Here is a 20703-nt window from a genome sequence, read left to right on the forward strand (position 1 = left end):
CAGGTCATGTTACCATCCGTAGTTAAAATTCACCTTTCCTAGATTTATCATAGCACACTGCACACACTCAAGGCATCCCCTGGCTGCAACTACAGCACTGCTCAAGGAGACAAGTGCAGGACATGAAAAACCCCCCACAACAGCTACAGAAAAGGTGATAATTCACATACAAGCAAGTCTGGAGATGAGCACTTAGAGCCATCTTTAATTACAAGGAGAAAGGATTCCTTTCAAATGTATTTTATTTGAAGAAAATTATAAATACAACAATAAAGCTATTAAAAAAGCTTAAGAGTAGATATAAAACAGCAATCCAAGGCACAGGCAGTTTTTTTAAAAAGCTTGAATGGTTTTTAAAAAGAGTTTCCAAACCCAGAAGCACGTGAACAGTGGAAAGGGAATTTGTCATTGGAAGGCAGGTGCTCTTATTCTTGTTTTCACCCTACAGTTCTAAAATGGAGCCACTGCTCTCAGATCAGGATGGTTGGCCTTAAATTCCAAGCGCACAAGATTCATACAAAGTAGACAGGTACCATCAAACTTTAATGAAATCCACAATGTATCCATACCTGATGGTGTTGGGAATCATCCAGTGTTTTGAAAACCATAGCTACCATCCCATGTGCTCTCAGATGCATTCGGAAGCTGGGCATGGCGCACTTTGTCGCCAAGCTGATTACACTAGAGAAAATTAATCCTGGGTTAGAACTAAAATGAACACGTTTACAAAAAAGGCAGATAATCAAGTCTACAAAACATGACTGACCACATACCTCAGGCCCTGACAAACTCTGTTGGGATGTTTCTTCTAAAATTTGTACATGGCAAGTTTGTAATTGGTGAACAGAGCAGCATGTTACTCAACAGCTGCTTACCAGCACCAAACTATGTCTTGCTTTATTTTAAGGTTGGCTAAAGACATCATTTGAAATGGTACCCTGAACTTGCTTCTTTCCAACAAAAGTTGAAATAATTTCAAATAGTTAAATTGAAATGAAAATGTTGATGGATTAAGCATGAAGCTCTGATTTAGGGGCATGGGAGAGCTTGTTACGGATCAAGGCATTATCAGAAATTATAATGTGAGCTTCCATTGCTATCTAATAGTTATGTATCTAATTGACTGATTAGTCCCGCTTATGCCTGACAATACTTTTACAAAAAACCAAACATTTTTAATATTTATTGCTGCATTTATGGTTGATGGAAACACTATAGATTTCAGGAAAAATCTGACAAATATATTAATCTAATCAGTGATCAGCGTAACAGTTCTATTTTAAAACCAGAATCCTTCTCCTAGGTTTTATTAGCAAGCTGTCTGCCATTTCTAGCACAGCCCAACGTGTCAACTATTAAAAATATATTGCTTTTAAATATGGAGTAATGTATGACCAATTCTGCAATCAAGTCTTCCATGACTAGTGAGGAATCTTATTATAAAAGATTCATATGGTATGGCATTTAAAAATACAAGCGGTCTTTCTGTCTCCGATCACAGCAGCACCAGTTAGAGCTTACCTACCAGTTTCTGATTCTTTTACGTCTATTCCTATCCTTACACATTGATTTCCTTTGGAAAAATACTTTTCTTTTAATTTGTTAACTGAAAGAAAAAATTTTTATGGTGTTTATACAAGTTACATTCCATGATATAAATTTGGAAAGTAAAAAAGTCAGTTTAAGATCTTTGGAAGCTTGCCATAGGAGCAAATCAACTGCACTCAATATGAAAAACACTCCTAAACTGCCATTATGCTATTAATTTATTCTTCTTATAATGCATGTACAAACAGGATAATAGATTTCTTGCGTTTATATTTCAGCAACAATATGCATTGGTAGTTTTTGAGGAACATGAAGAACAAATTTTTAAAACAGCTCTCTTAAAAGCATATAAAGCTTTTTCTCATCCACAGTTAAATCTCAAGTAAAGCGTGCTCATCACCTGTCTCTGTGGATTCAGATTTTTCCTTCTCTACCATTTTAGTTTTGCTAAACAGAAAGGAAAATTTAGAAGTATTAAAAAAAGTAATTATTACATGGATACAGAACATCATTCTAATTACTTTTACGTCCAGGGAATGGACACCAATATTAAGTCATAAACTCCTTCAAAACAAGACTAACATTTTTAATACTAACTGTGCAATAATGTGTAACTTATTAAGAGTGCAACGAGTAGTTCAAGACAACTCAGGGAACCTTCCAATTAACATCGAGGCCACAATACTCCCAGTGGACACTAGCTTGGTTATTTTTCAACAGGTGGCTGGAGTTAAACAGTATCTCAATATCACATTAGTTCTAGATTATAGCCACCAAACTTTCCAGTCTTAGGGGTTTTATTTTAGAATTGAATTTTGCATTAAAAACAGAACAGACATTGCACATAAGATTGCACTAAACAAAGAAAAGTTATTTATGTTTTCTTTTTAACTTATAGCAAGGAAAACAAGCGTGTTGAAGATGCCTCTTACTGTACAATTTTTTTATTTCACCTTCCTAGGCACACTACTTTTGATTATTCACAATATATCACCTTGGTGATTATTTTCAAATGTTATCCTTTATAGCAGAAGTGCCAGGTAACTACCCAAACGACAATTTAAAGCATGGGCGCTTCGTGGATGAATATTTAATTCAGTATCTCTTTTAAATGTAAGTTCAGTGTTTTATATTACGGTATCTTACCTAAGGCAACGTGTGTTTAGGGGCTGATTGCTCTTCAATCCACTTAGCAAGTACTCAATATCATCTGTGAACTCTTGATTTTCACCAAATTCCACTACATCATTGAAGTGCTTTACATGCTGAACAACAGTGTATAACTGGAAGAGACAAATATTTTGACCTAGGTAAGTTGCTCTTGGGATTGATTATAACCTTAACAAGTACAGTTTAAAAACTACTCAGTTTTGAGTGCAAGGAAACATTAAGAAGTTAACAAAGGCCATTCAACTATTTAGATAAAAATATTATATTTAATAGGAAAGCCAGATCTCATTTTGACACTGTTCCTTCAGTATTTAGGATTACCAATAATTCTTTATCTTAAAAATTTGTTAAGAATACTTACTTCTTTGTCTTCTTTCCTACATTTCAATGCAGTTACTATCTCTTGATAGGGCTGAGTAGGTATTGTCACAGTTTTTATCACTTTGGGAGGTGGTGCAGGAGCCTTAAAAACTCCATCATCTTTATGAATTGCCTCCTTTGAAGATAGCCTTACCTATTAATAAGAAAGTGCTAAAATGGGCAGATGTTTTGAGCATGTAAACATACACTAAATACATCAGGAAACAGTACAGGTGTGCAATTGTCAAACTCACATTTTGGGACCATTTAGTCCTTGCCTTACTCTACCAAGAGGTACCTAAGCTGTGTGATAAAGTACCTACTCTTGAAAAAAAAAAAAGATGTCAGAAATTATATGCATTTTTAAATACAAAACCCAGTTCTAAGTAGTCAGGAAAGCTCCAGTGGAATTCCAAAACTAAAAAAAGGGGGAAAAAAAGTCCTTTACACTGGTTCCTTAAGCTTTAGGGTAAGTAAACCAACCCAGCTCAGTGTTTAAAAACAATTATTATTTGTTGATACTTACAAGTATCTTACCCCTTTACACTGGAGCTTCCAGGATTGACTGAGTTGGTTGCTACGCTGATCCATCATTAAGTACTACTCTGGATACGGGCACAGCATTGAGCAGCCACTGTCTCAACACAGCCCAAACTGAAAAACTTTGTGCCTGTTGCCCTCACCTCTACTGGAGGCTCCCCAGCTACTGTACTCAGGGCGTAGCTCTCAGAGAACCCACCTCTCCAACCTGATACTCCTAACTGATTTTTGCCTGTAGGTAGAGGACTACCAATATATGTAGCACCGTAAAAAACTGACACTCAGAGAAGTAACAGAGCCATGGTGCGTGTCTCAAACAGGCAGAGTATGCTCTTGTCAATTCATGGTATTCTTCATACGCTGGCCTTATTCGTATTTGTGGTTTTAATATTTCAGGAACATATTATAGCATGAAATACAGCAAAACCTATTCTGAACTTACAACAGGTAGCAGAGAATTTGATATTAGATCTAGAATAACTACTGACAAGTTTCCAGCCATCTCAGGCAAGTATTACAGGTTTCTCCTCAACCTACTCCTCTGTATTCGTTTGAGGCTACTAATAAGCTTAAGCGTCAGTTTATCTTCAGATTACTTCTTTAGCACAAATTCAGATGTGAAGACAAACTACACAAAGTAAGGCATACAGGCAAGAGACCTCCAAATGCCAAATTCTAAACGTACAAGGCCAATGTCAGTGGTCATTTACTCACCCTCAATCTCTAAGTAACGTCATGTACTTAGTTTCCTTACATAGAAAAATGAGAATTTTTTTGAAGCATAACTGAAAAAACCAGAATTAATATGCAGGCTATAGAGGATGCATTAATTGACTCCAGGGGACACTTTAAGAGCGCCTTCTTGTGCATTGTACATTGATGGTCAAAATATAAGCCAAAAGAACCTGCTATATTAATGGATTATTCTTTACACGCTGCCTCTATCAGTGTGCAGTACTTCAGTATTTGCTCACTTAGGCTCCAGTGGCAAAATGCCAATAAACCACCCTGAAGAGCTGGTTTAGAGCACATACTGCAGAGGAGTCTGATCTTATCAGTCTGTGAATACAGGAGATCCACTGAAGTATCTCATCCAAGTCTTGGTTAATGGCTTCCCCTTCAAAGCAAATTCCAAGGGATCTTGGAGAGGCCAGAAGAAAGAGTACTTGGCATAAGCAGTTCACATGCTACGTGTTTCTCACCATAAACCTAAGACAAATTTATCCAGATCTTCAGGTAACAAAATCCTAGTGAAATTAAAGAGACAGGATCACCTGTGCAGGGATTACCACTGAACATTTGGATTGAGGCTCATTTATCTTGTAACTCTTAATCATACACACATAAATCAAGGTTAAAAAAAGCGACTGAAGTAACTTCAGCTGTACATCTTAACAAGAGGAGCAGATACAAATTCCCCTGACCGGTTTGTTCAGCCAAACCCCTGCCATATTCCTGAATTAATATTTTGATGGTTCCAGTTACAAAGTGGGAAGTCTGACAGAAGACAAAATGGTTTGTCTGAATATGAATGATCCAGACATTTTCCTAGCCTGAAGAGGATATATTCAAAGTGTGTCTGAGACGACTCAGACAAAATCTGCCTTTAAGTCAGCTATCAGAGTACTTCACAAAAATCAGTATCAATACAAAGATTCAGTAAGCAACAAAAGCTTCAGTACAAATGCACGTAATTTAAATTGAGAACGGGGATTAGGAGAAACCCAGGACTGAAATTTCTGCTCTCTCCTCAAACACTAGTGGTAATGGTTGTTCTGTCACCTGCATTTTCCAGGCAATGCAGTTAAATGTGAAGGCAGGCTGCTAAGAGTACTGTGAGGATGCCACCAAAACCAACCATAAATCAGAGAGGAGCTAGTATCACAACACACACAGAGGTGGAATTAAAAAAGAAAACAACAACAAACCAACCGAGAAAACCCCCTAAAACTGGTGACAACAACAAAAGCTGAAGACTTATCACTGCAAAAATATCTACTTTCTGATTTTCTGTTCTCAGGCATGTAGTCTAAGAAGGTACCAAACAAAATAAAGTTTACTGACAATGTATGAGGCTCTCTTAGCATAATCACTAACAACTTTTACACATATATAAGCCCAAGACACTGGATTCTCAGAGTCTCAAAAAAGTTAAACAATTACCTTAGGCCTTGGAACAATCACTGTTTTTTGAAAAAACAAGTTACTTCAAGAACTGTTTTCACCTCTTATCTACTTTTTGCAGACATGTTTATATCCAATATGTTCATATTAGCATTTCTGGCTGTATACAGAAAATTTTGTTTCTTTCATAGTGTCTAAAGACTCGAGTCAGAAATTCACAACACTTTACTCCATTAGAAAGGAAAAAGAAATTAAAAATCTCTTCTTAAGTTTTTCCTTTTTGACCTGCAACTTGCTGATTTCTATGGGAAGTTAATCCTAGGGGTTCTCACAGAAGATGAAATGGAGTCCATTGTTAGAAAGCTTAACTTCAGCAGATTAGGGAACATAACTTGACTGAAGTATTTTTTGTATCTATATATTGAAAAGATATGGAAGATCCCCTTCTAGAGTATTTCCACTGACAATTTCTTTCTTATCAAATACCCAATGGCTCACATCACAAAGTGGATTTCATTCTGAATTACTGTGACATTACCAGATATCAAGAACTTGTGTTTTAAAAAAATATCAGTGAATCTTAAAAGGAGACTTACTAAACTTGAGAAGAAACAAACTGTCTACTTACTGGGACACTGGGAGTTTTCAAAGCCGGTGGTGCTGGCAGGGCCTCTGATTCTGGCTGGTTCCAGTGTCTAGCATTATATACAGCTTTTGTGGGAGACTAAGAGATAAAAATAAAAGTTATTTTTTGAGCAAATCTACCAGTAGTCACTATGTAGTTCAAAAAACACTGCAGCAATAATGTAGCCAAACAAGGAAGATGAGCTTCATTTTCCCCCTTTCTGTCTTCCCAGCAACACCAGTTCTCAGTATCGTATAAATTAGAAAACCCGAAAGACTTTGAAGCATCTGATAGTTTTAAAGACATATGGACCCATTCAAATGGCAAAAGACATGATATACGTGTATTTGAAGAATTTTTCAGGTTTTCTACTTTTAAAATTTATTCAAAGACAAAAGGTCTGCAATCCGCCTATAGACAAAACCACACAGCTATGGAAAAAACCCTGATACATTAGCAAACACCACGTCAGTAGAAAATATGGCTAGTTTAGAATCAAAACGTAGAACTGATACAGGCTTTTATGCTTGGAGGAACAGAAAACACTCAAATGAAATGCCTTAATCTGTATTAATAAATTAAGAAGCCTTTTTTTTCCTTCCTGCTGAAAAATGTGTGAAGGCAAATCAAAACTCATCAAGATTTACTGTCCTTGAATTTTTGGGAAATACAATATAATTCTTAGAGGAAGCAAAGACCAAGTTTACCAATCTAATTACATAGTAATACCTCAGACTAATGTACCATTAGAGTTTTGCAACATGCCATATATTGTGTAAAATGTGTAACTACATATCTCCTCACACACACTTCTACAGCATTTTAAATGTGGAAAAAAAATACCTATATTAAAAAAAAAAAAAAGGAAGTTGGGCATTAAAAATAATTTTTTGTCAAAATATAACACATCAACTGTTTAAAACAGGTAGTGGCTGAAGTACAGCCCACAGAGGGGCGATGCGCAGCAAACCAGCAGTACCAGCTATGGATTGAATACCATTCTGTGGAGTGTAGGAAGGTTTTGGCACTTTAAAAGCTGGAAAGTAGATTTTGTAATTCAAGAGTTTCTGTATTACTGTTGTTAAAACTCTACTGTGCTGCCTCCTTACATTCTCTACAAGAAGGGAAAGCCCTGACTAACAAAACTTCAAAGAATATTAGCAGAATGAAAGCCTCAGCTATGTTTTCAGAGCCCAAAAGACCCGTCAAGCACTAAATCATTTCAGTTTCCAGACAAGAGAAAAGCCTCTTTCTCTCCTACAGCGAGCTTTGATGTGGTCATAAGAAACTTAACTTAGTTGGATTTTTTAATTATTTTTTTAAAGCAGTGCTCATGTACCATTCAGCAACAAGTATGCAATGGCCATCGTCTTAACAGTTTTATCTGTTTTCCAAGGAAGCTCTTTGAAATAATACATTTTCAGATGACAGACACACAAAGTCCTTCAGCAGCCACACGTGGCCACCATTGCCGCACACAGGAATACCAAAATAAGGTTTTTGATAATTTCAATTTTTAACTTTCCCAAGTAACAGAAACACTAATTTGCCCAATTTCCTGACAATCTCACCAAGGTCAAAAAGTTAAACTGAGAAACCAGTTTGAAGTTCATGCTGCTACAGTTACGAGAAGACATCTCTGTCCACAAATAGGAAGATCATGTCATATGAAAAAAATTAATTGCTGACAAAATTGTTAAAAAGTTAACTCTCTTTTCTCCTATACATTTACGAGTAGCAAATTCTTAACCAGAATGTGACTCAGGGTTTGTGATGAACAAAGATGCTTTTTTAATCATGAAACACACATGTTTCACAAATGTCTCCCATGGAAAAGAACCACTGAGTATTTTCTCGATGCTCAATTTTTTTTCTTGAATTACTCACAACTGTTCCACAGATTACCTCCGTGCATACTTATGACTGGGAAGAGAAGCTATAAGTTTCTGGGTGCCATATCCTGGTATAAAGGATAATTCAAGAAAATAACACGCCCTATGAAGTAACCAGCATGAAAGTACAGCATATATTTAGTATCAGTTTCAGCTGATGCATAATTCTTCTAAACCTTGCAGGGAAGCTTAAGCACTACAACCGTGACAGCAGCGCACTGCATTACCGCTGCCACACATGCTAGGAACAGGGGATATTCTTTATTAACAGTCCCAAATCTCAGTTATAGTCTCCAATAGTATTCTATCCCCGCTTAAAGGATACAAATATTATAAACATTCCCGAATTTCCTGTCTGGGAGCTCCACGCTGTGCAGAAGCTTTTCAGGTCTCCCTAAGAGTGGTGTGGGGCTCAGCGCACCCCACGGGGAGACGCTGCGGGGAGCTGCAACCCACACGGCAAGAGCCTAGACTCATGCCTTCTCTGAGCTGGGAACAACGCGGGCACAGAGCAAGGCAGGCTCTGCTGATGCTGCAGCACCCCCATGTTTATCAAGTTCACGGGAAGAGCACGCCATACTCGCGGCCCCGCTACACAAAGCCCCTGCCCGTGCCCCACCTGGGCGTTAGATTAAATACTCAGTGCTCAGAGGCTTCCCGAGTCAGAGATGGCATCCTTTTTAGTTAACAAGTCAAAAAACGGGCTTTTCTTCCCTGATTTTCCTTAATCCCTTACTAAATCAAAAGCTACGGAATCCCAAAGTGTTTTGTGACAAGGCACTTTACAGCTTGCTTAGGCACTACCAATGCAATATAGAAGAAAGCCGCATTTTATGTAAGAAATCAAGTAATGCCACCAATAAATGTCTGTTTTGAGAAATGAAAATGTGTTCATTTAATAGCTCTCTTGAAACAGAACCTAAACTGTAACTGAAAATGGTAATTACCGAAAACCTCAAATACCTATGGAAGGTTAGTTTTAGCCACTATCCCTTGTCATATCTCCCACTTTTCGATCAAAGTAATTTCACCTGGGACTCCATGCCTTCCCAGGAATATTTCATTAGGCAGTAGACACTGCTCCCCAGCATCCCTACTGTCTGGTCCAGTATCCTGTCTCACACTGGTGCCACGCAGCTCAACCACCAAACACACCTGCAAAAATCCAGCACTGCTTTCCAATGAAATACGATCTAATCAGCTCTACCACATTATGCAGAGACTTTGGAGCCTCTCTTAAAACTCACACGGACATGGCAAATACATCCCTCTTTTACAACCTTTTAAAACAACCTTCACATTTTCCCTTGCCACAAAAAACAAAGATGAATTTTCAAAACAATTGCAGAGAAACTGCGCCAATGCTGATCAATGAGTAAGCAGCGTGTAGACTCACTTTAGATTACTGTGTGACAGAACTGAAGGCAGGAAAAGTCTCAAAGATCAAATGAATGCCAGTGAACAAAGACTTTTCAGAAGGGCTTGATCACAAAAGCAAGCGGGTTTGTTTGTTTGGGTGGTTTTGGTGGGTTTTTCTTAAGGCAACTCAAATGCTTGTGACAACAAGCTTCCCTGAAGCAGCAATTCTGATATTTAAGCAGCAGTAATTTAAGAAACTGGCTTCCTTTCTCTTAAAGACAAGACAACCTTGCAATTATTCAAATAACGCAGACTTTTCTTTAAGAATTCTTCCTCTCAAGATTAACTTAGAATAGATGCAAGTGGAAGTACATCACTCCTTTGAATTCTGTGTTCTTAAGGCAAATAAGTTCTGCAATATTAATCAGCTGTAAGAGCTTCTGCTGAATAGCAGAAGAATCTCCTTTTTTCACATGTATAGAACTGACAGCTGTTTACACACAGACAGACGTCTGAAAGAGTGCAAATATTCCAGTGAGGGTATAAAGCATACTGTACTGTGGGACTCCGCATGTGGCTCTGAGGGGTGAGCCGAGATGTAAAACCAGAACGAATGCCAGGAATTTTACAAAATGCACAGGGCTGTCAGTTTTATAAGATCATCTCCAAATGGCACAAACCATGGGTCATGCTTAACCTCCCATCCCTGAAAGCCTCAAAGCTGAAATTTTTAAGAGCTGGCACTCCGCATATACTGATGCGGCACTGCTTGCCATTCATAGATACAAGAATAGCAGAAAATAAGGGCCAGGGACACGAGTCATGCTGAAAATACTAGCAAAACAAGAAAGCCAGCAGCTATTTGCAGGCAAGAATGCTTTCCAAGGTAGCAAACAGCAAAAGAAAACCCAAAGCCATTTTTAACAGCTATCCTGATAAATGCATCATTTATAGCTGAAGGGCATTCAGTAAGACTGTACACCAGACGCTCGTCAAAACTACAAGTTCCAAAAAAACCCCAATGAACCAAAATGTATGATTATTTACCACTCAGTATTCATCATCATTAGGAATACTACTCTGTCCTGCATCTCTCAGTTTGAATGGGAAAAAGATAGCAAGTGTGCTATGCAGCGCAGAACTAGTCATAATGGACTGTTTCTCTTGAAAAGGGAAAGGAATGAACATCCATTCATGGCAAAGAAAAAGAAATTACACTTCAAAACAGGAAGATGGAATATCAATTCAGCACAAGCTGAGCCATGTGTATATTAAAAAAAAAGGTTAATTTGGACTCCAGGTAAGAGACCAGTTTTCAAAAGCAGTTAAAAAAACAGAAGCAAACAGAAGTCATTTATTCAGCGTTCAAAATATGAACTGACTCTCCATTATTTGGATCACAGTAGCAGATTAGTGCCAATAAATCACCTCTGGGTGCCACAGACCACTTAATCGTGGGCTGCTATACCATTTAATGCAGTACTCAAAAAACATTATGCACACACATAGCTAGATAACAAGTGGTTAGTCAGACAAGGTTGAAGACTATCAGCAGCGGACAACATGCTGAGCAGGGGGCAAAAAAAAATGTCATTGAAGCTTTTCTTGCATCAGACTTCTGAAGAACTGCAAAACGTTTTTTCTTCCTCAAAGCTCAAGAGGAGGCCGACAGGGCAGAACAAGACGATGGTCAAAAATCCAAGTGAAGGATGAAAATTTCCCTTGAAGAAACAGGACAGTTTGATAAGCATGAGATTCGTTCTTTAACAGAACTAACCAAAGGTGTTCTGTATGCTGCTTACACCGAATGTGCTCAAAACTGGTCAGCCCAGAAGCAGAAGCCATATGGTTATGGCTACTAATTTGGCCTGCAACCTATCTTAAGTCTAATTAAAAGGGACAGGGTACAATAGTTTATATCACCGCAATACTGGAAACATATCACTTCAATCAAGAGAAGGGGTAAACCTGCATCTGCCTGCAAGTAACTGTACTGGCACAAACACATCCTAGTAAAAATTGTTAGACAAAATTCCTGCCCTCTTTGTTGCTACATAAAGGCAGAGAGAGAGAGAGACAGACACACACACCCACATCGCCCCCCATTAATCCTAAACTACTCAAAGTGTATCAATCTACTAACAAGAAAGCCTTACGAAACTGCAACAGCAATGAAATTCCAAAGGTCATATGGTTGGGGTGCGTGCGCGTGCACATCCACATAAGCGTTTCCATCTGAATCAGTGAAACATTTTTCAAAGAAATCTCCCCAGTGTCCTCAGTTACGACACTGTGGCTGGCATCACTGAGTCCCAGAGTACGCTCACCTCATTTCGTTCTGATGAAACTAAACTTGGAGATGCTCTTCCAGCGAGCACCTACCTCACGCCAGCTGTGACTGGGCATCCCCTAAAGCAGATCAGAATAAGGCTAATTCAAAGTAAAAACCTCTGGATGCGTATAATGGGGACACTGGGCTCTCAACACCAACTGCTCCACTCTCAAGGTGTGCTCATGCACCATGATCTAATGCACAGAAAGTCACAGACAGAGTGGGGGGAACCAGCCCCACTCACACAGTACATGGGAGCTGTGAAGACAATTTTGCATACCAATCTACATCTAAATTAAGCTCCTACTGGCAAATGAATCTGGTATATTTTAATCTCTTTGAGTGTTTTTCCTGTTTTAGAACTTTCTACAGGACTGAGGCCTTGTGCAATGTAACATTTATCCTACACAGTTATCCTGCATTGCCTAATTACTAAAACACTGAGTTAATTACTGGGAACTACACAACTGATGGGTGGGAGAGGGGGAATGCGAAGATGCAAGAGAAAATCTGTTTTCAAAAATGTTTCAGTGCATCTTTGCTTTTAACCTAGGAGTTAATACCAGTAGGAGCTGGAAGTATAAAACACATTTTCCACTGTGACATTAAACATTTTCCATTCAACTGGATTTCTCTACTTCTTGAAAAGCGTAAGTACACACAAGGAGAGAAGGATTTCCACGCTTATTTTTCATTTGTTCCTCTTGCCTCTATGAGGATTTGGCCTGTTCCCCTCAGGTTGCACTTGGCATCCCTACCTTTCTCAGGGCAAAGCTCTGGCTCAACTGGTAACATCTTTCTTGACACCGCACAGGAGAAAAAATGCACTTCCAATAACTTTGCTACCACAGTTCTACCTAACAGTTGCATATGGAGCACAGACGAGGAAGCAGTTTCGCCTGGCGGAAGCATCTCAGCTCAGCATGTACCAGAACACACCCTTCTTCACCAGGGTTTCATAGGAAGGAGTGGGAAGAAAATAATCTTGATCAGCAAACGATTATCTTGAAGTTAACAGACCAACTCTTGGCATTTGCTTTCACTCTGAGATGGCTTCAAAGTGTTATGCCCCAATTCAATTCAGTAAAATTACAATGGCTACTTCAAATTAGGTGACTAATCTAAAAACCTGCCAGTCCTGATTGGTATCCTGTTTACTAACTTAAAAATTAAGAATTGGTTTTGGTCTATTTACAGTAATAACAGAAGAAGAAAATATCCCTAAATGGTAAGCACCAGGAAGCCTAGTATTCTATTATTTAGTAATATTATTTAGTATCCTAGTATTTAATACTAGGAAGTATTAAATAAGTAATGCTTACCCAAGAATCTGAGTTTGCAAAGGTTAAGGGAAATAATCGTATCAATACGAAGCTCTGGTTTTTAACAAATCAACTATTTAAGAAACAGATTTAGTCTCACCCTTTACCATCTTTTATCTTTTTCTAAAATTCATTTTTATTCCAGCAATATGAAAGTTGCTTAAAATATACGTGCTGTTTATAATTGGTTAGCACTTAGAACAGCTCATCTCTTGCACATCATTCCAACAAAGAGTTTTTGGACAGAAAAACCCCACAAAACCCACTTCAGTTCAGGACTGGGCAGACCATCTGCCAGAAGCACAAAAGGAATGCACTGCAGAAGCAGCAACATGCTGTCACAGGTTGTCAGATCCAACCACCACTGTTTGTCAAAGTGCTGATGAAACAGACTGCTGGATTAGTGCTAAACCGATACGAGCCAGAGATTTCACAGAATATTTTGATTGTCAAAATTCAGCTCAACTCCTCAACAGAGTCAAAATAGCAAATGTCAACTAATAAAAAAAATATGCAATTTTGACAACCTAAATTATGATGCAAATAGCAGCTCAATGTGTGCAGTATCAGCAGTTTCCTACCACTGAAAAAATGCTTTGTTGTAACTGTTCACTCTTTTGGTAGGACACTCTTTTCCTAAAGGTTATGCAAGATAAAAGACAAGCAGTTCTTTTTAAAATTAGTTCTGACCAGTCTACTCTGATCCTACCATTAAATATATGGAAAGGGCTACAACTGATAGAGTAAAACTTTAGAATTACGCTTTGACTGCTGCTTTTCCAGGACTATTTACTTAAAATAAGCTATGGTAAAATAATTAACCAAAACCACCAGAGGTTGTGCACTGACGATAGATTAATCTTCACCCACATTAAATCTTAGAAAAATAAAATAATAAATTTCAAAGTTTAATTTGGGGAGATGCAGATTCATCTGCAGGCAAGCAAAAAGAAATGTTATTTGCAGGATGTCTTTGATAAACATCTACTGTAAAGTATAATGCAAGCTAAGTGGAAAACTACAGATCACAGCGCAGCCTAGTTTCTTTCCCCTCCCACGCACACGTCATTGTCATATTAGCCATAAGATTACTCAGTCAAACCAAGAGCCATGCATGGTTTCGTACTTCTTCAATTTCAAAACACTTCTAAAGATCAGGTACAAGTATTTCATCTTGGACTTCAAGTAAACTTAGACGCAGCATTTGTTTCAAGCTGATATTTATAGCTTCTTCCAGTCAGCACGAAGCACCAGTGGAAAAAGCTCACGTCAACCTGTAAAAGATCTCATAGGTTATACCCTTAAACTCGTGTTACAGCAAATCCTATTAGGAACAACAGGATGACAAGTAAGCTTTATTTTCAAGGATTGACAGTTTCTCACAGTGCCTAAAATTTATAACAGGAATACGGCAACTCAATGAAAACAACATACTTGCGGAAAAAACACCTGCCTACGGGACAAGAAAGATGCAATTAAATAATGAACTATGGACTAGTTGCAGATCAAACTGAAGTTACACAGAAGAAAAAAAAAATGTTTTTTTTCTGGTTCAGCACTTGATAACTGAAAATTAGTGCTTCACACAGTAGTAATTGATCTGTCCAAAACTCACAGTTTGAAATCTTGCACACATTTGTGTACCTTCTTGGGCACAAAACACAGCAGTTATTCGTAAAACTTGAAAAAAAAACACAAAAAGCAGTAAGTAATTAGAAGGTTATGACTGGATCAAGTTTTTAACTTTGATACAGAGTTCGGAAGCATTCTGTTGGCTAAGCCACATCTGAATTCAGCAATGATTTCATTGATGTATTCAACACTACTGTCATGACTAACTCTATTAATGTCACTTGATCAAAGTAATGCATGTAATCCTGCTAACGCCGGCTGTGTTTAGCGAGCATTTCTCAGTTGCAATGTTGACTTAACCAGGTTAAGACGACTTAATCTCTCTTCTTGGGTTCCCTCAACTGAGTGGATACAATTGTTTACAGTCTCCCAGTGAATCGGACTGAGATTTATGTTAAATGTTTCCTTTTAGTGGGTTAATTTTTTTAAAGACAGATGGTCTACTCAATTTAGTTCAATACACAATCTTGGGAAACTGAAGGAGCAAGGAAACAGGAGTGAGCAGGTGGAGCAAAAGGAGAGCAAAGGCAGATTCACCAAATACTTCTGTCAGGATTTTTTTGGGTTTTTGTCATACAAAACCAGTCCTTACAGCAGGTTGGGGTTTTTTTTTTGTTTATTTGTTTGGTTGGTTTGGGGTTTTTTTGTGTTTTTTTTTTTTTTTTAGGTTTTTTTTTTTTAATGCATAATATAAGATGATCTCATCTTTTCCTGACAAATGCATTCCACACTAGTGGAATAACTTTCAAGCAATGCCACTGTTAAAAACAAAGAAGTGCTTTGCACGGGAAACTCCATGCTCCAGTAGTTGAGTGTGGCAAAGAGGTGGTTCTTCCCATTCACTGTGTACATGTGGGGAAATGTATAGAGAGTCACAAAACAGACAGGTTTTGTAGAGCTAAGACCTCAACAAGTGAGTTTAGACAAACTTCTCCAGGCATAGCAAGACAAGAAAAGAAGAAAAAAAAATATTTAAGGTAATTTAAATTTGTTCATAAACATTTAATTTTCATTGCAAAAGCGAGTAGTTAAGGGAAATGCACAAATTTTAACTGGCCAGAACTCATTAAGCAATGGACTAGCATTCAGTTTACTTTTTAGTTTGAACAATAGTCCGTGAAATCACCAATGTAGGCTGTCCATGCAGTGAGTACTATCTTCCTCACGTTACCAATCATAAAAAATATGTTTTACCCTCTCAAGAAAATGTCAGTCTTTTATAGGTGCTAAATTGCATTCTGTCAAACTAGCATGGAAGTCTTTACGAAATATACTCAGCACAAAAAATATCAACATCTAAAAAATTAATTCCAAAAGACTCATTTCTAAAGTTCACCTATTCTAAGGCACAGAAAAAATAATAATCCTGATACAGCACTCATCTAATACCTTGAAATGTTATAATACATTGAGAAAACAGAACATACAGACTGCTTCGGGGTATGTCTACTTGAAAGAGTCAGTGTTTTTTTCTGTTATACCTCCTTTGTCCCACTTCAAGTGACACAGTTAAGTCTTCCCATATGTCTCAGCAGCACTGAAGAGCACTAACAGAAGGATTATAGTCCTCCCCCTCTCCCTGGCCCCTTAAAACTGAAAGGCTCCCATACCTTTTAATTACAATTTGCAGCTCTATTTGCATTCTTCCCTCAGAGTATTCAAAGGTAATCAGTATTCACCTTGTCTAGGCTGGCTTCCTGCGGCCACGGGCAGAACTACGATCACCACAGAGTTGCAGGTCACTCTTTACAATACATTTTGAGCTTTAGAGCAGAGGGTCGCCCCAGATAATTTGCAGTTCAGAGGATCTAGTGGTCCTTAATGACACGCTGGATAACAGAAACGCTGAACTGACAGTATAGATCTGGCACAAAACACCAGGCACAGCCATCGACTTCTAGGACTGATCAATCAAAAGATAAGTTTGGGGATAGACTAGTTCTCTTTATCTTACATTTGTAAGTTGGGGTTTGTTTTGCAGGTTCCTTTTTAGAGGCATGCATAGTTTGCATAAGACCACTGGGAACTGTTCCAGAGTATTCCTACAAAAACTGATTGTCCTCACTCACTGACTCTAGCCCAAGTCTGTGGTGAGACGGGCAGGACCAAGAAATCTCAGGAAATAATTTTTGTGGTCCCTATTTTCAAGCCTTCAGTCTGAGTAGATTTGGATCATAGCAACAAAAAGTTTCTTGTATACCTTAATGTTTTTTGCCTGATGATTGAGAATTAGTTTCATCTGCAGAAGGGGAACTAGGCTCACACTAAGCAGGTGGGCACATCACAGCCCCATAGAGTTCCCAAACTTACGTGCTAGAGCATGAGTTACTGAACCAGTTGAATTAAAATTGTAAACAGCTGCAAACAAACTTTTGCAGATGTTACTCATGTATGCTTCACACCCATAATTTGCAAGTCAAGTAATGCCAATATTTATGTACTGTAAGCACATAATTATGTTGCTATGGAACATAATATTCCCCCTGTAACTCAGGCTCAGGATAAAGAGACTTAATTCACTTAAAAGCAGAATTCTGGTTGAGACTTTACATACCTATCATAATGTACATACTACTGCAACTTTTATGCTCATTATTATGTGTGTGAATAGCCAGTGATTTCAGTGAGACTCATTATGTTAAAAGCAGTTTTTAGAAGCACTGTTATTCACTAAGTCAACGTCCGCAGTCTTGTATTACACATGTGCTCGAAGCTTCAACAACTGGACTTTAACCTTCAGTACAATGGTCAGGTTTCAAAAGCACAAACACGGGCCAGAGTCCTGCTGACTATGAACTGGAAAAAATATTTCAGCTTTTTGGATGTACTGAAGTTTAACAATACCACCTGTTGCTTCCTGACTAACGGAGCTGTTTGCTTTTCAGGTCAGTGTGATGCCAAGTGCCACACCTCTACCATCATCACCTTGCAGAAAATAATTAATACTGCATCTGCTAGTTTTTACAAGAGAAAAAAAAATGGTGATGAGACACTGAAGAAGTTTCAGAGATTTTTTTTATTATAAATTTTTTAGATCATTTAGTTATGGTCAGGTTAATACCTTTCAGATTTTTTCATTCCCAGAATGAAAATTCCCTTAAGATGCAACTGGGATTAAGAGTCTATATCTATAGTTTAGGAAGATAATTATAGTGTCTCTAATTACCATTAGAGCAAGCTTTACAAGCTTTTTTAGTAACTCCATGTAACAGCCGTACGATTAGAGAACATTAAAGTTTAAAATCTGATTTGCAATTACAGCAATTTCTACCTCTACATGCATTATATCACTACAGGGTCAAAAAGGCTGCTTAATTCTCACCTTTCCCACTTGAATTAAGTTTATTCCCAACTGAGAATTTTCTAGAGTTGAAACCATATTGTCTCATACAGTATGGTATTGCTGTAAGGTTTTTCCTGCATAATTTCACGATATATACAAAGTTAATTAAAAGTTTTCATATGAACCCTTAAGTACTGAAAGAATAAAAAACAAGAAGCACATAAAATGCTATTACAGAATAGTATTTAAAGCATATAAATATTTAATCATGAAAAAAAATTTCCATATTTACCAGAACACCCACAGCTGTTTTATGCTGCTTAAAAATACAGCAAAAAAAGTACCGTTAAATTTACATACCCTGTACTTCCGTTTCTCAGTCTACTGTAACATGTTCACTGACAGGAAGCTGACTTTAAAAAGAGTAGTTATTTAATCAGAAGCTGAGGAACTCTCGTCTTCAAGAAATACTATTTCAGTTCTGCAAAGACCCTCCTCACTTATCGATAGCCCAACTTCAAACTCTGGAGGCAAGAGTTAGCAGCTAAGAGCTCCCCATTCCTCCCAAAGCCACCAAGCAAGAAGCAGCAATACTTCTTTTCAAAAGGGCATTACGACTGGCAGTACTTATTTGTCACGTGTTCTCCCAAATGAAAATATTCCCCTGCACATTTTGAGAAATAAAACAAATTTGTCCTCCTTCCTCCACCCACAAATCCACATTTTTAAATGGAAAATGATTATATATCAACACAGCTGGGGAGAAAAGAAATCTTCTGGTTCTGGAAGACCAAAAAAAAAACTCTTAAAAATTACTTCAAGTGAAACTATCATACAACACAAGTAATTAGCTACCTTTATGAGAAATTTTAGAGTGTGATTTAATTATTAGAATTCTTTAGGAAAAAACCAAGGAAAATAATTTTTTAAAAAATTCTTAGAACTGTCAGACTGCTGAACCCATTTTGAACACACATAAAGGAGTTTCCATTATAACATGCAACAGCTGGGTTTTGTAAAACTTATGGAACTCAATGAGCGAGGCGAAATACAAGTGCATTTTCCTCTCCAGTTCCCTCTTTCTCTTATTACACCAGTTCTGGATTGCAACAACGGTGAGACAGCTACTCTCTTCACCAGACAACGGGAACACGTTATGCAAAAAGCATATGAAAAGGCCTTAAGCATTAGAAATGGTTATCCTGGACAATCAAGTCACAAAAACTTCATTTAATAGCGATTACATGGGTCCCACTATTGCAAACTTTCACCTCATAGTTGAATACAATTTTTGCTGTATGCATGTTTTTAAAAGCCTCAAAATACTGAGTAACCTATAACAAGAGGTAAGATAAACCACACCTAGCATCAACAAAATAAGTAAGCTCCATTCACAGTATGAAAGGGCAAATTCATACTGAATACTACATAGTTCCGGTATACAGGGCGGGATCAGGGGTCACTCTTCTTAACTAAAAGAAAATCTCACTTTTCTACGTGGTATAAAGGCACTTGGGCTTATAAAAACGATACCAATGCCAAATTTGAAGCTTTCAGAAAGGTTCAACCCTATAATATGCTAGCTATTTCTTGGGAGAGTGAAGAAAGAAGAAAGATAAAAGAAAAAAAACAAAACAACCCACACAGCATTTAATGGTGTTTTGCTTTAACAATCATCTAGAAGGGAATGCATCTACGTTGCACATCACCATTGTGCAACCCCAGACCTACATCTGAAAATGAAATTCCCAGTAATCACGACAAAAATTTTGCACTTGAAGGTTTTACTTTTTCAGATATAACCTTAAAAGCCAACAAATTATCTCAAGTGCAGAGATAAACTGGGACAAAAGCCCTGTTACATTTCGAGAAAAAAACATCAATACTGAAGAGTTAATTAAAGTAAGAACTTTGTCTTGGTCTCAGTATTATTACTCACCCGCTTTGGCCCACTAAAAATCTTCCTGGTGTTTTCCTTTGATTTATCACCTTGCTTATTTGTGGACTTCTTATTGCCTTCAGGCACACCAGATGCATCCTCTGAAAACTCCAGAAGATCTGTAAAAGGTAAATATAGACATGAAACAACCGTACTGAGAGCTGTTGAACTGCTAGAGCATTTCTTGCATCTGACGTTTCCACATGTATAGCTTCTGAAATCGTATAATAAACCATCTTCATCAGAAAAACCCACCTTTAAAGCCAAACAGAGACCTGGACAGAGCTCAGGTTCACTGACTGGACTGCCATAATACATAGAAGATACATTACAAAGTACATAGTCACAGTTATTATAGCACCTCTTGCCCGTTGTGTAAGCTTCAAGTTGTTATTTCCCATCTTACACCCCTGTGAATCCCAGGTCACCTTCTATACGTGCTTACTTACGGCTTACTGCTACAACTCTGAGCAGCAGATGAATTAAACATTAGATGGGGTTCTTCAGAAGTGTGAGATTGAAAGATCTAGAGGAAGAATATTTCCCACTACAGTTACAGGACCAAAGAATTGATCCT

General features: G+C 37.8%; 1 protein-coding gene across 7 annotated transcripts in view; it reads right to left on the reverse strand.

The window, feature by feature from the left end:
* WAPL (WAPL cohesin release factor) overlaps nt 1–20703 on the reverse strand; it is a 160712-nt gene that overhangs the window by 22138 nt on the left and 117871 nt on the right. For 6 of the 7 annotated variants that reach the window (XM_074591007.1, XM_074591008.1, XM_074591006.1 and 3 more), the window contains 5 exons: nt 20127–20245; nt 6371–6466; nt 3080–3232; nt 2695–2831; nt 570–681 (listed from right to left, as the gene is read on the reverse strand). In XM_074591007.1, the coding sequence (XP_074447108.1) occupies nt 570–681; nt 2695–2831; nt 3080–3232; nt 6371–6466; nt 20127–20245 (617 nt within the window). The remainder of the gene's footprint in view (nt 1–569; nt 682–2694; nt 2832–3079; nt 3233–6370; nt 6467–20126; nt 20246–20703) is intronic. The other variant, XM_074591011.1, reaches the window with a different exon arrangement.

This window comes from Larus michahellis, chromosome 6 (assembly GCF_964199755.1).
Source record: "Larus michahellis chromosome 6, bLarMic1.1, whole genome shotgun sequence".
NCBI classification, from domain to species: domain Eukaryota; kingdom Metazoa; phylum Chordata; class Aves; order Charadriiformes; family Laridae; genus Larus; species Larus michahellis.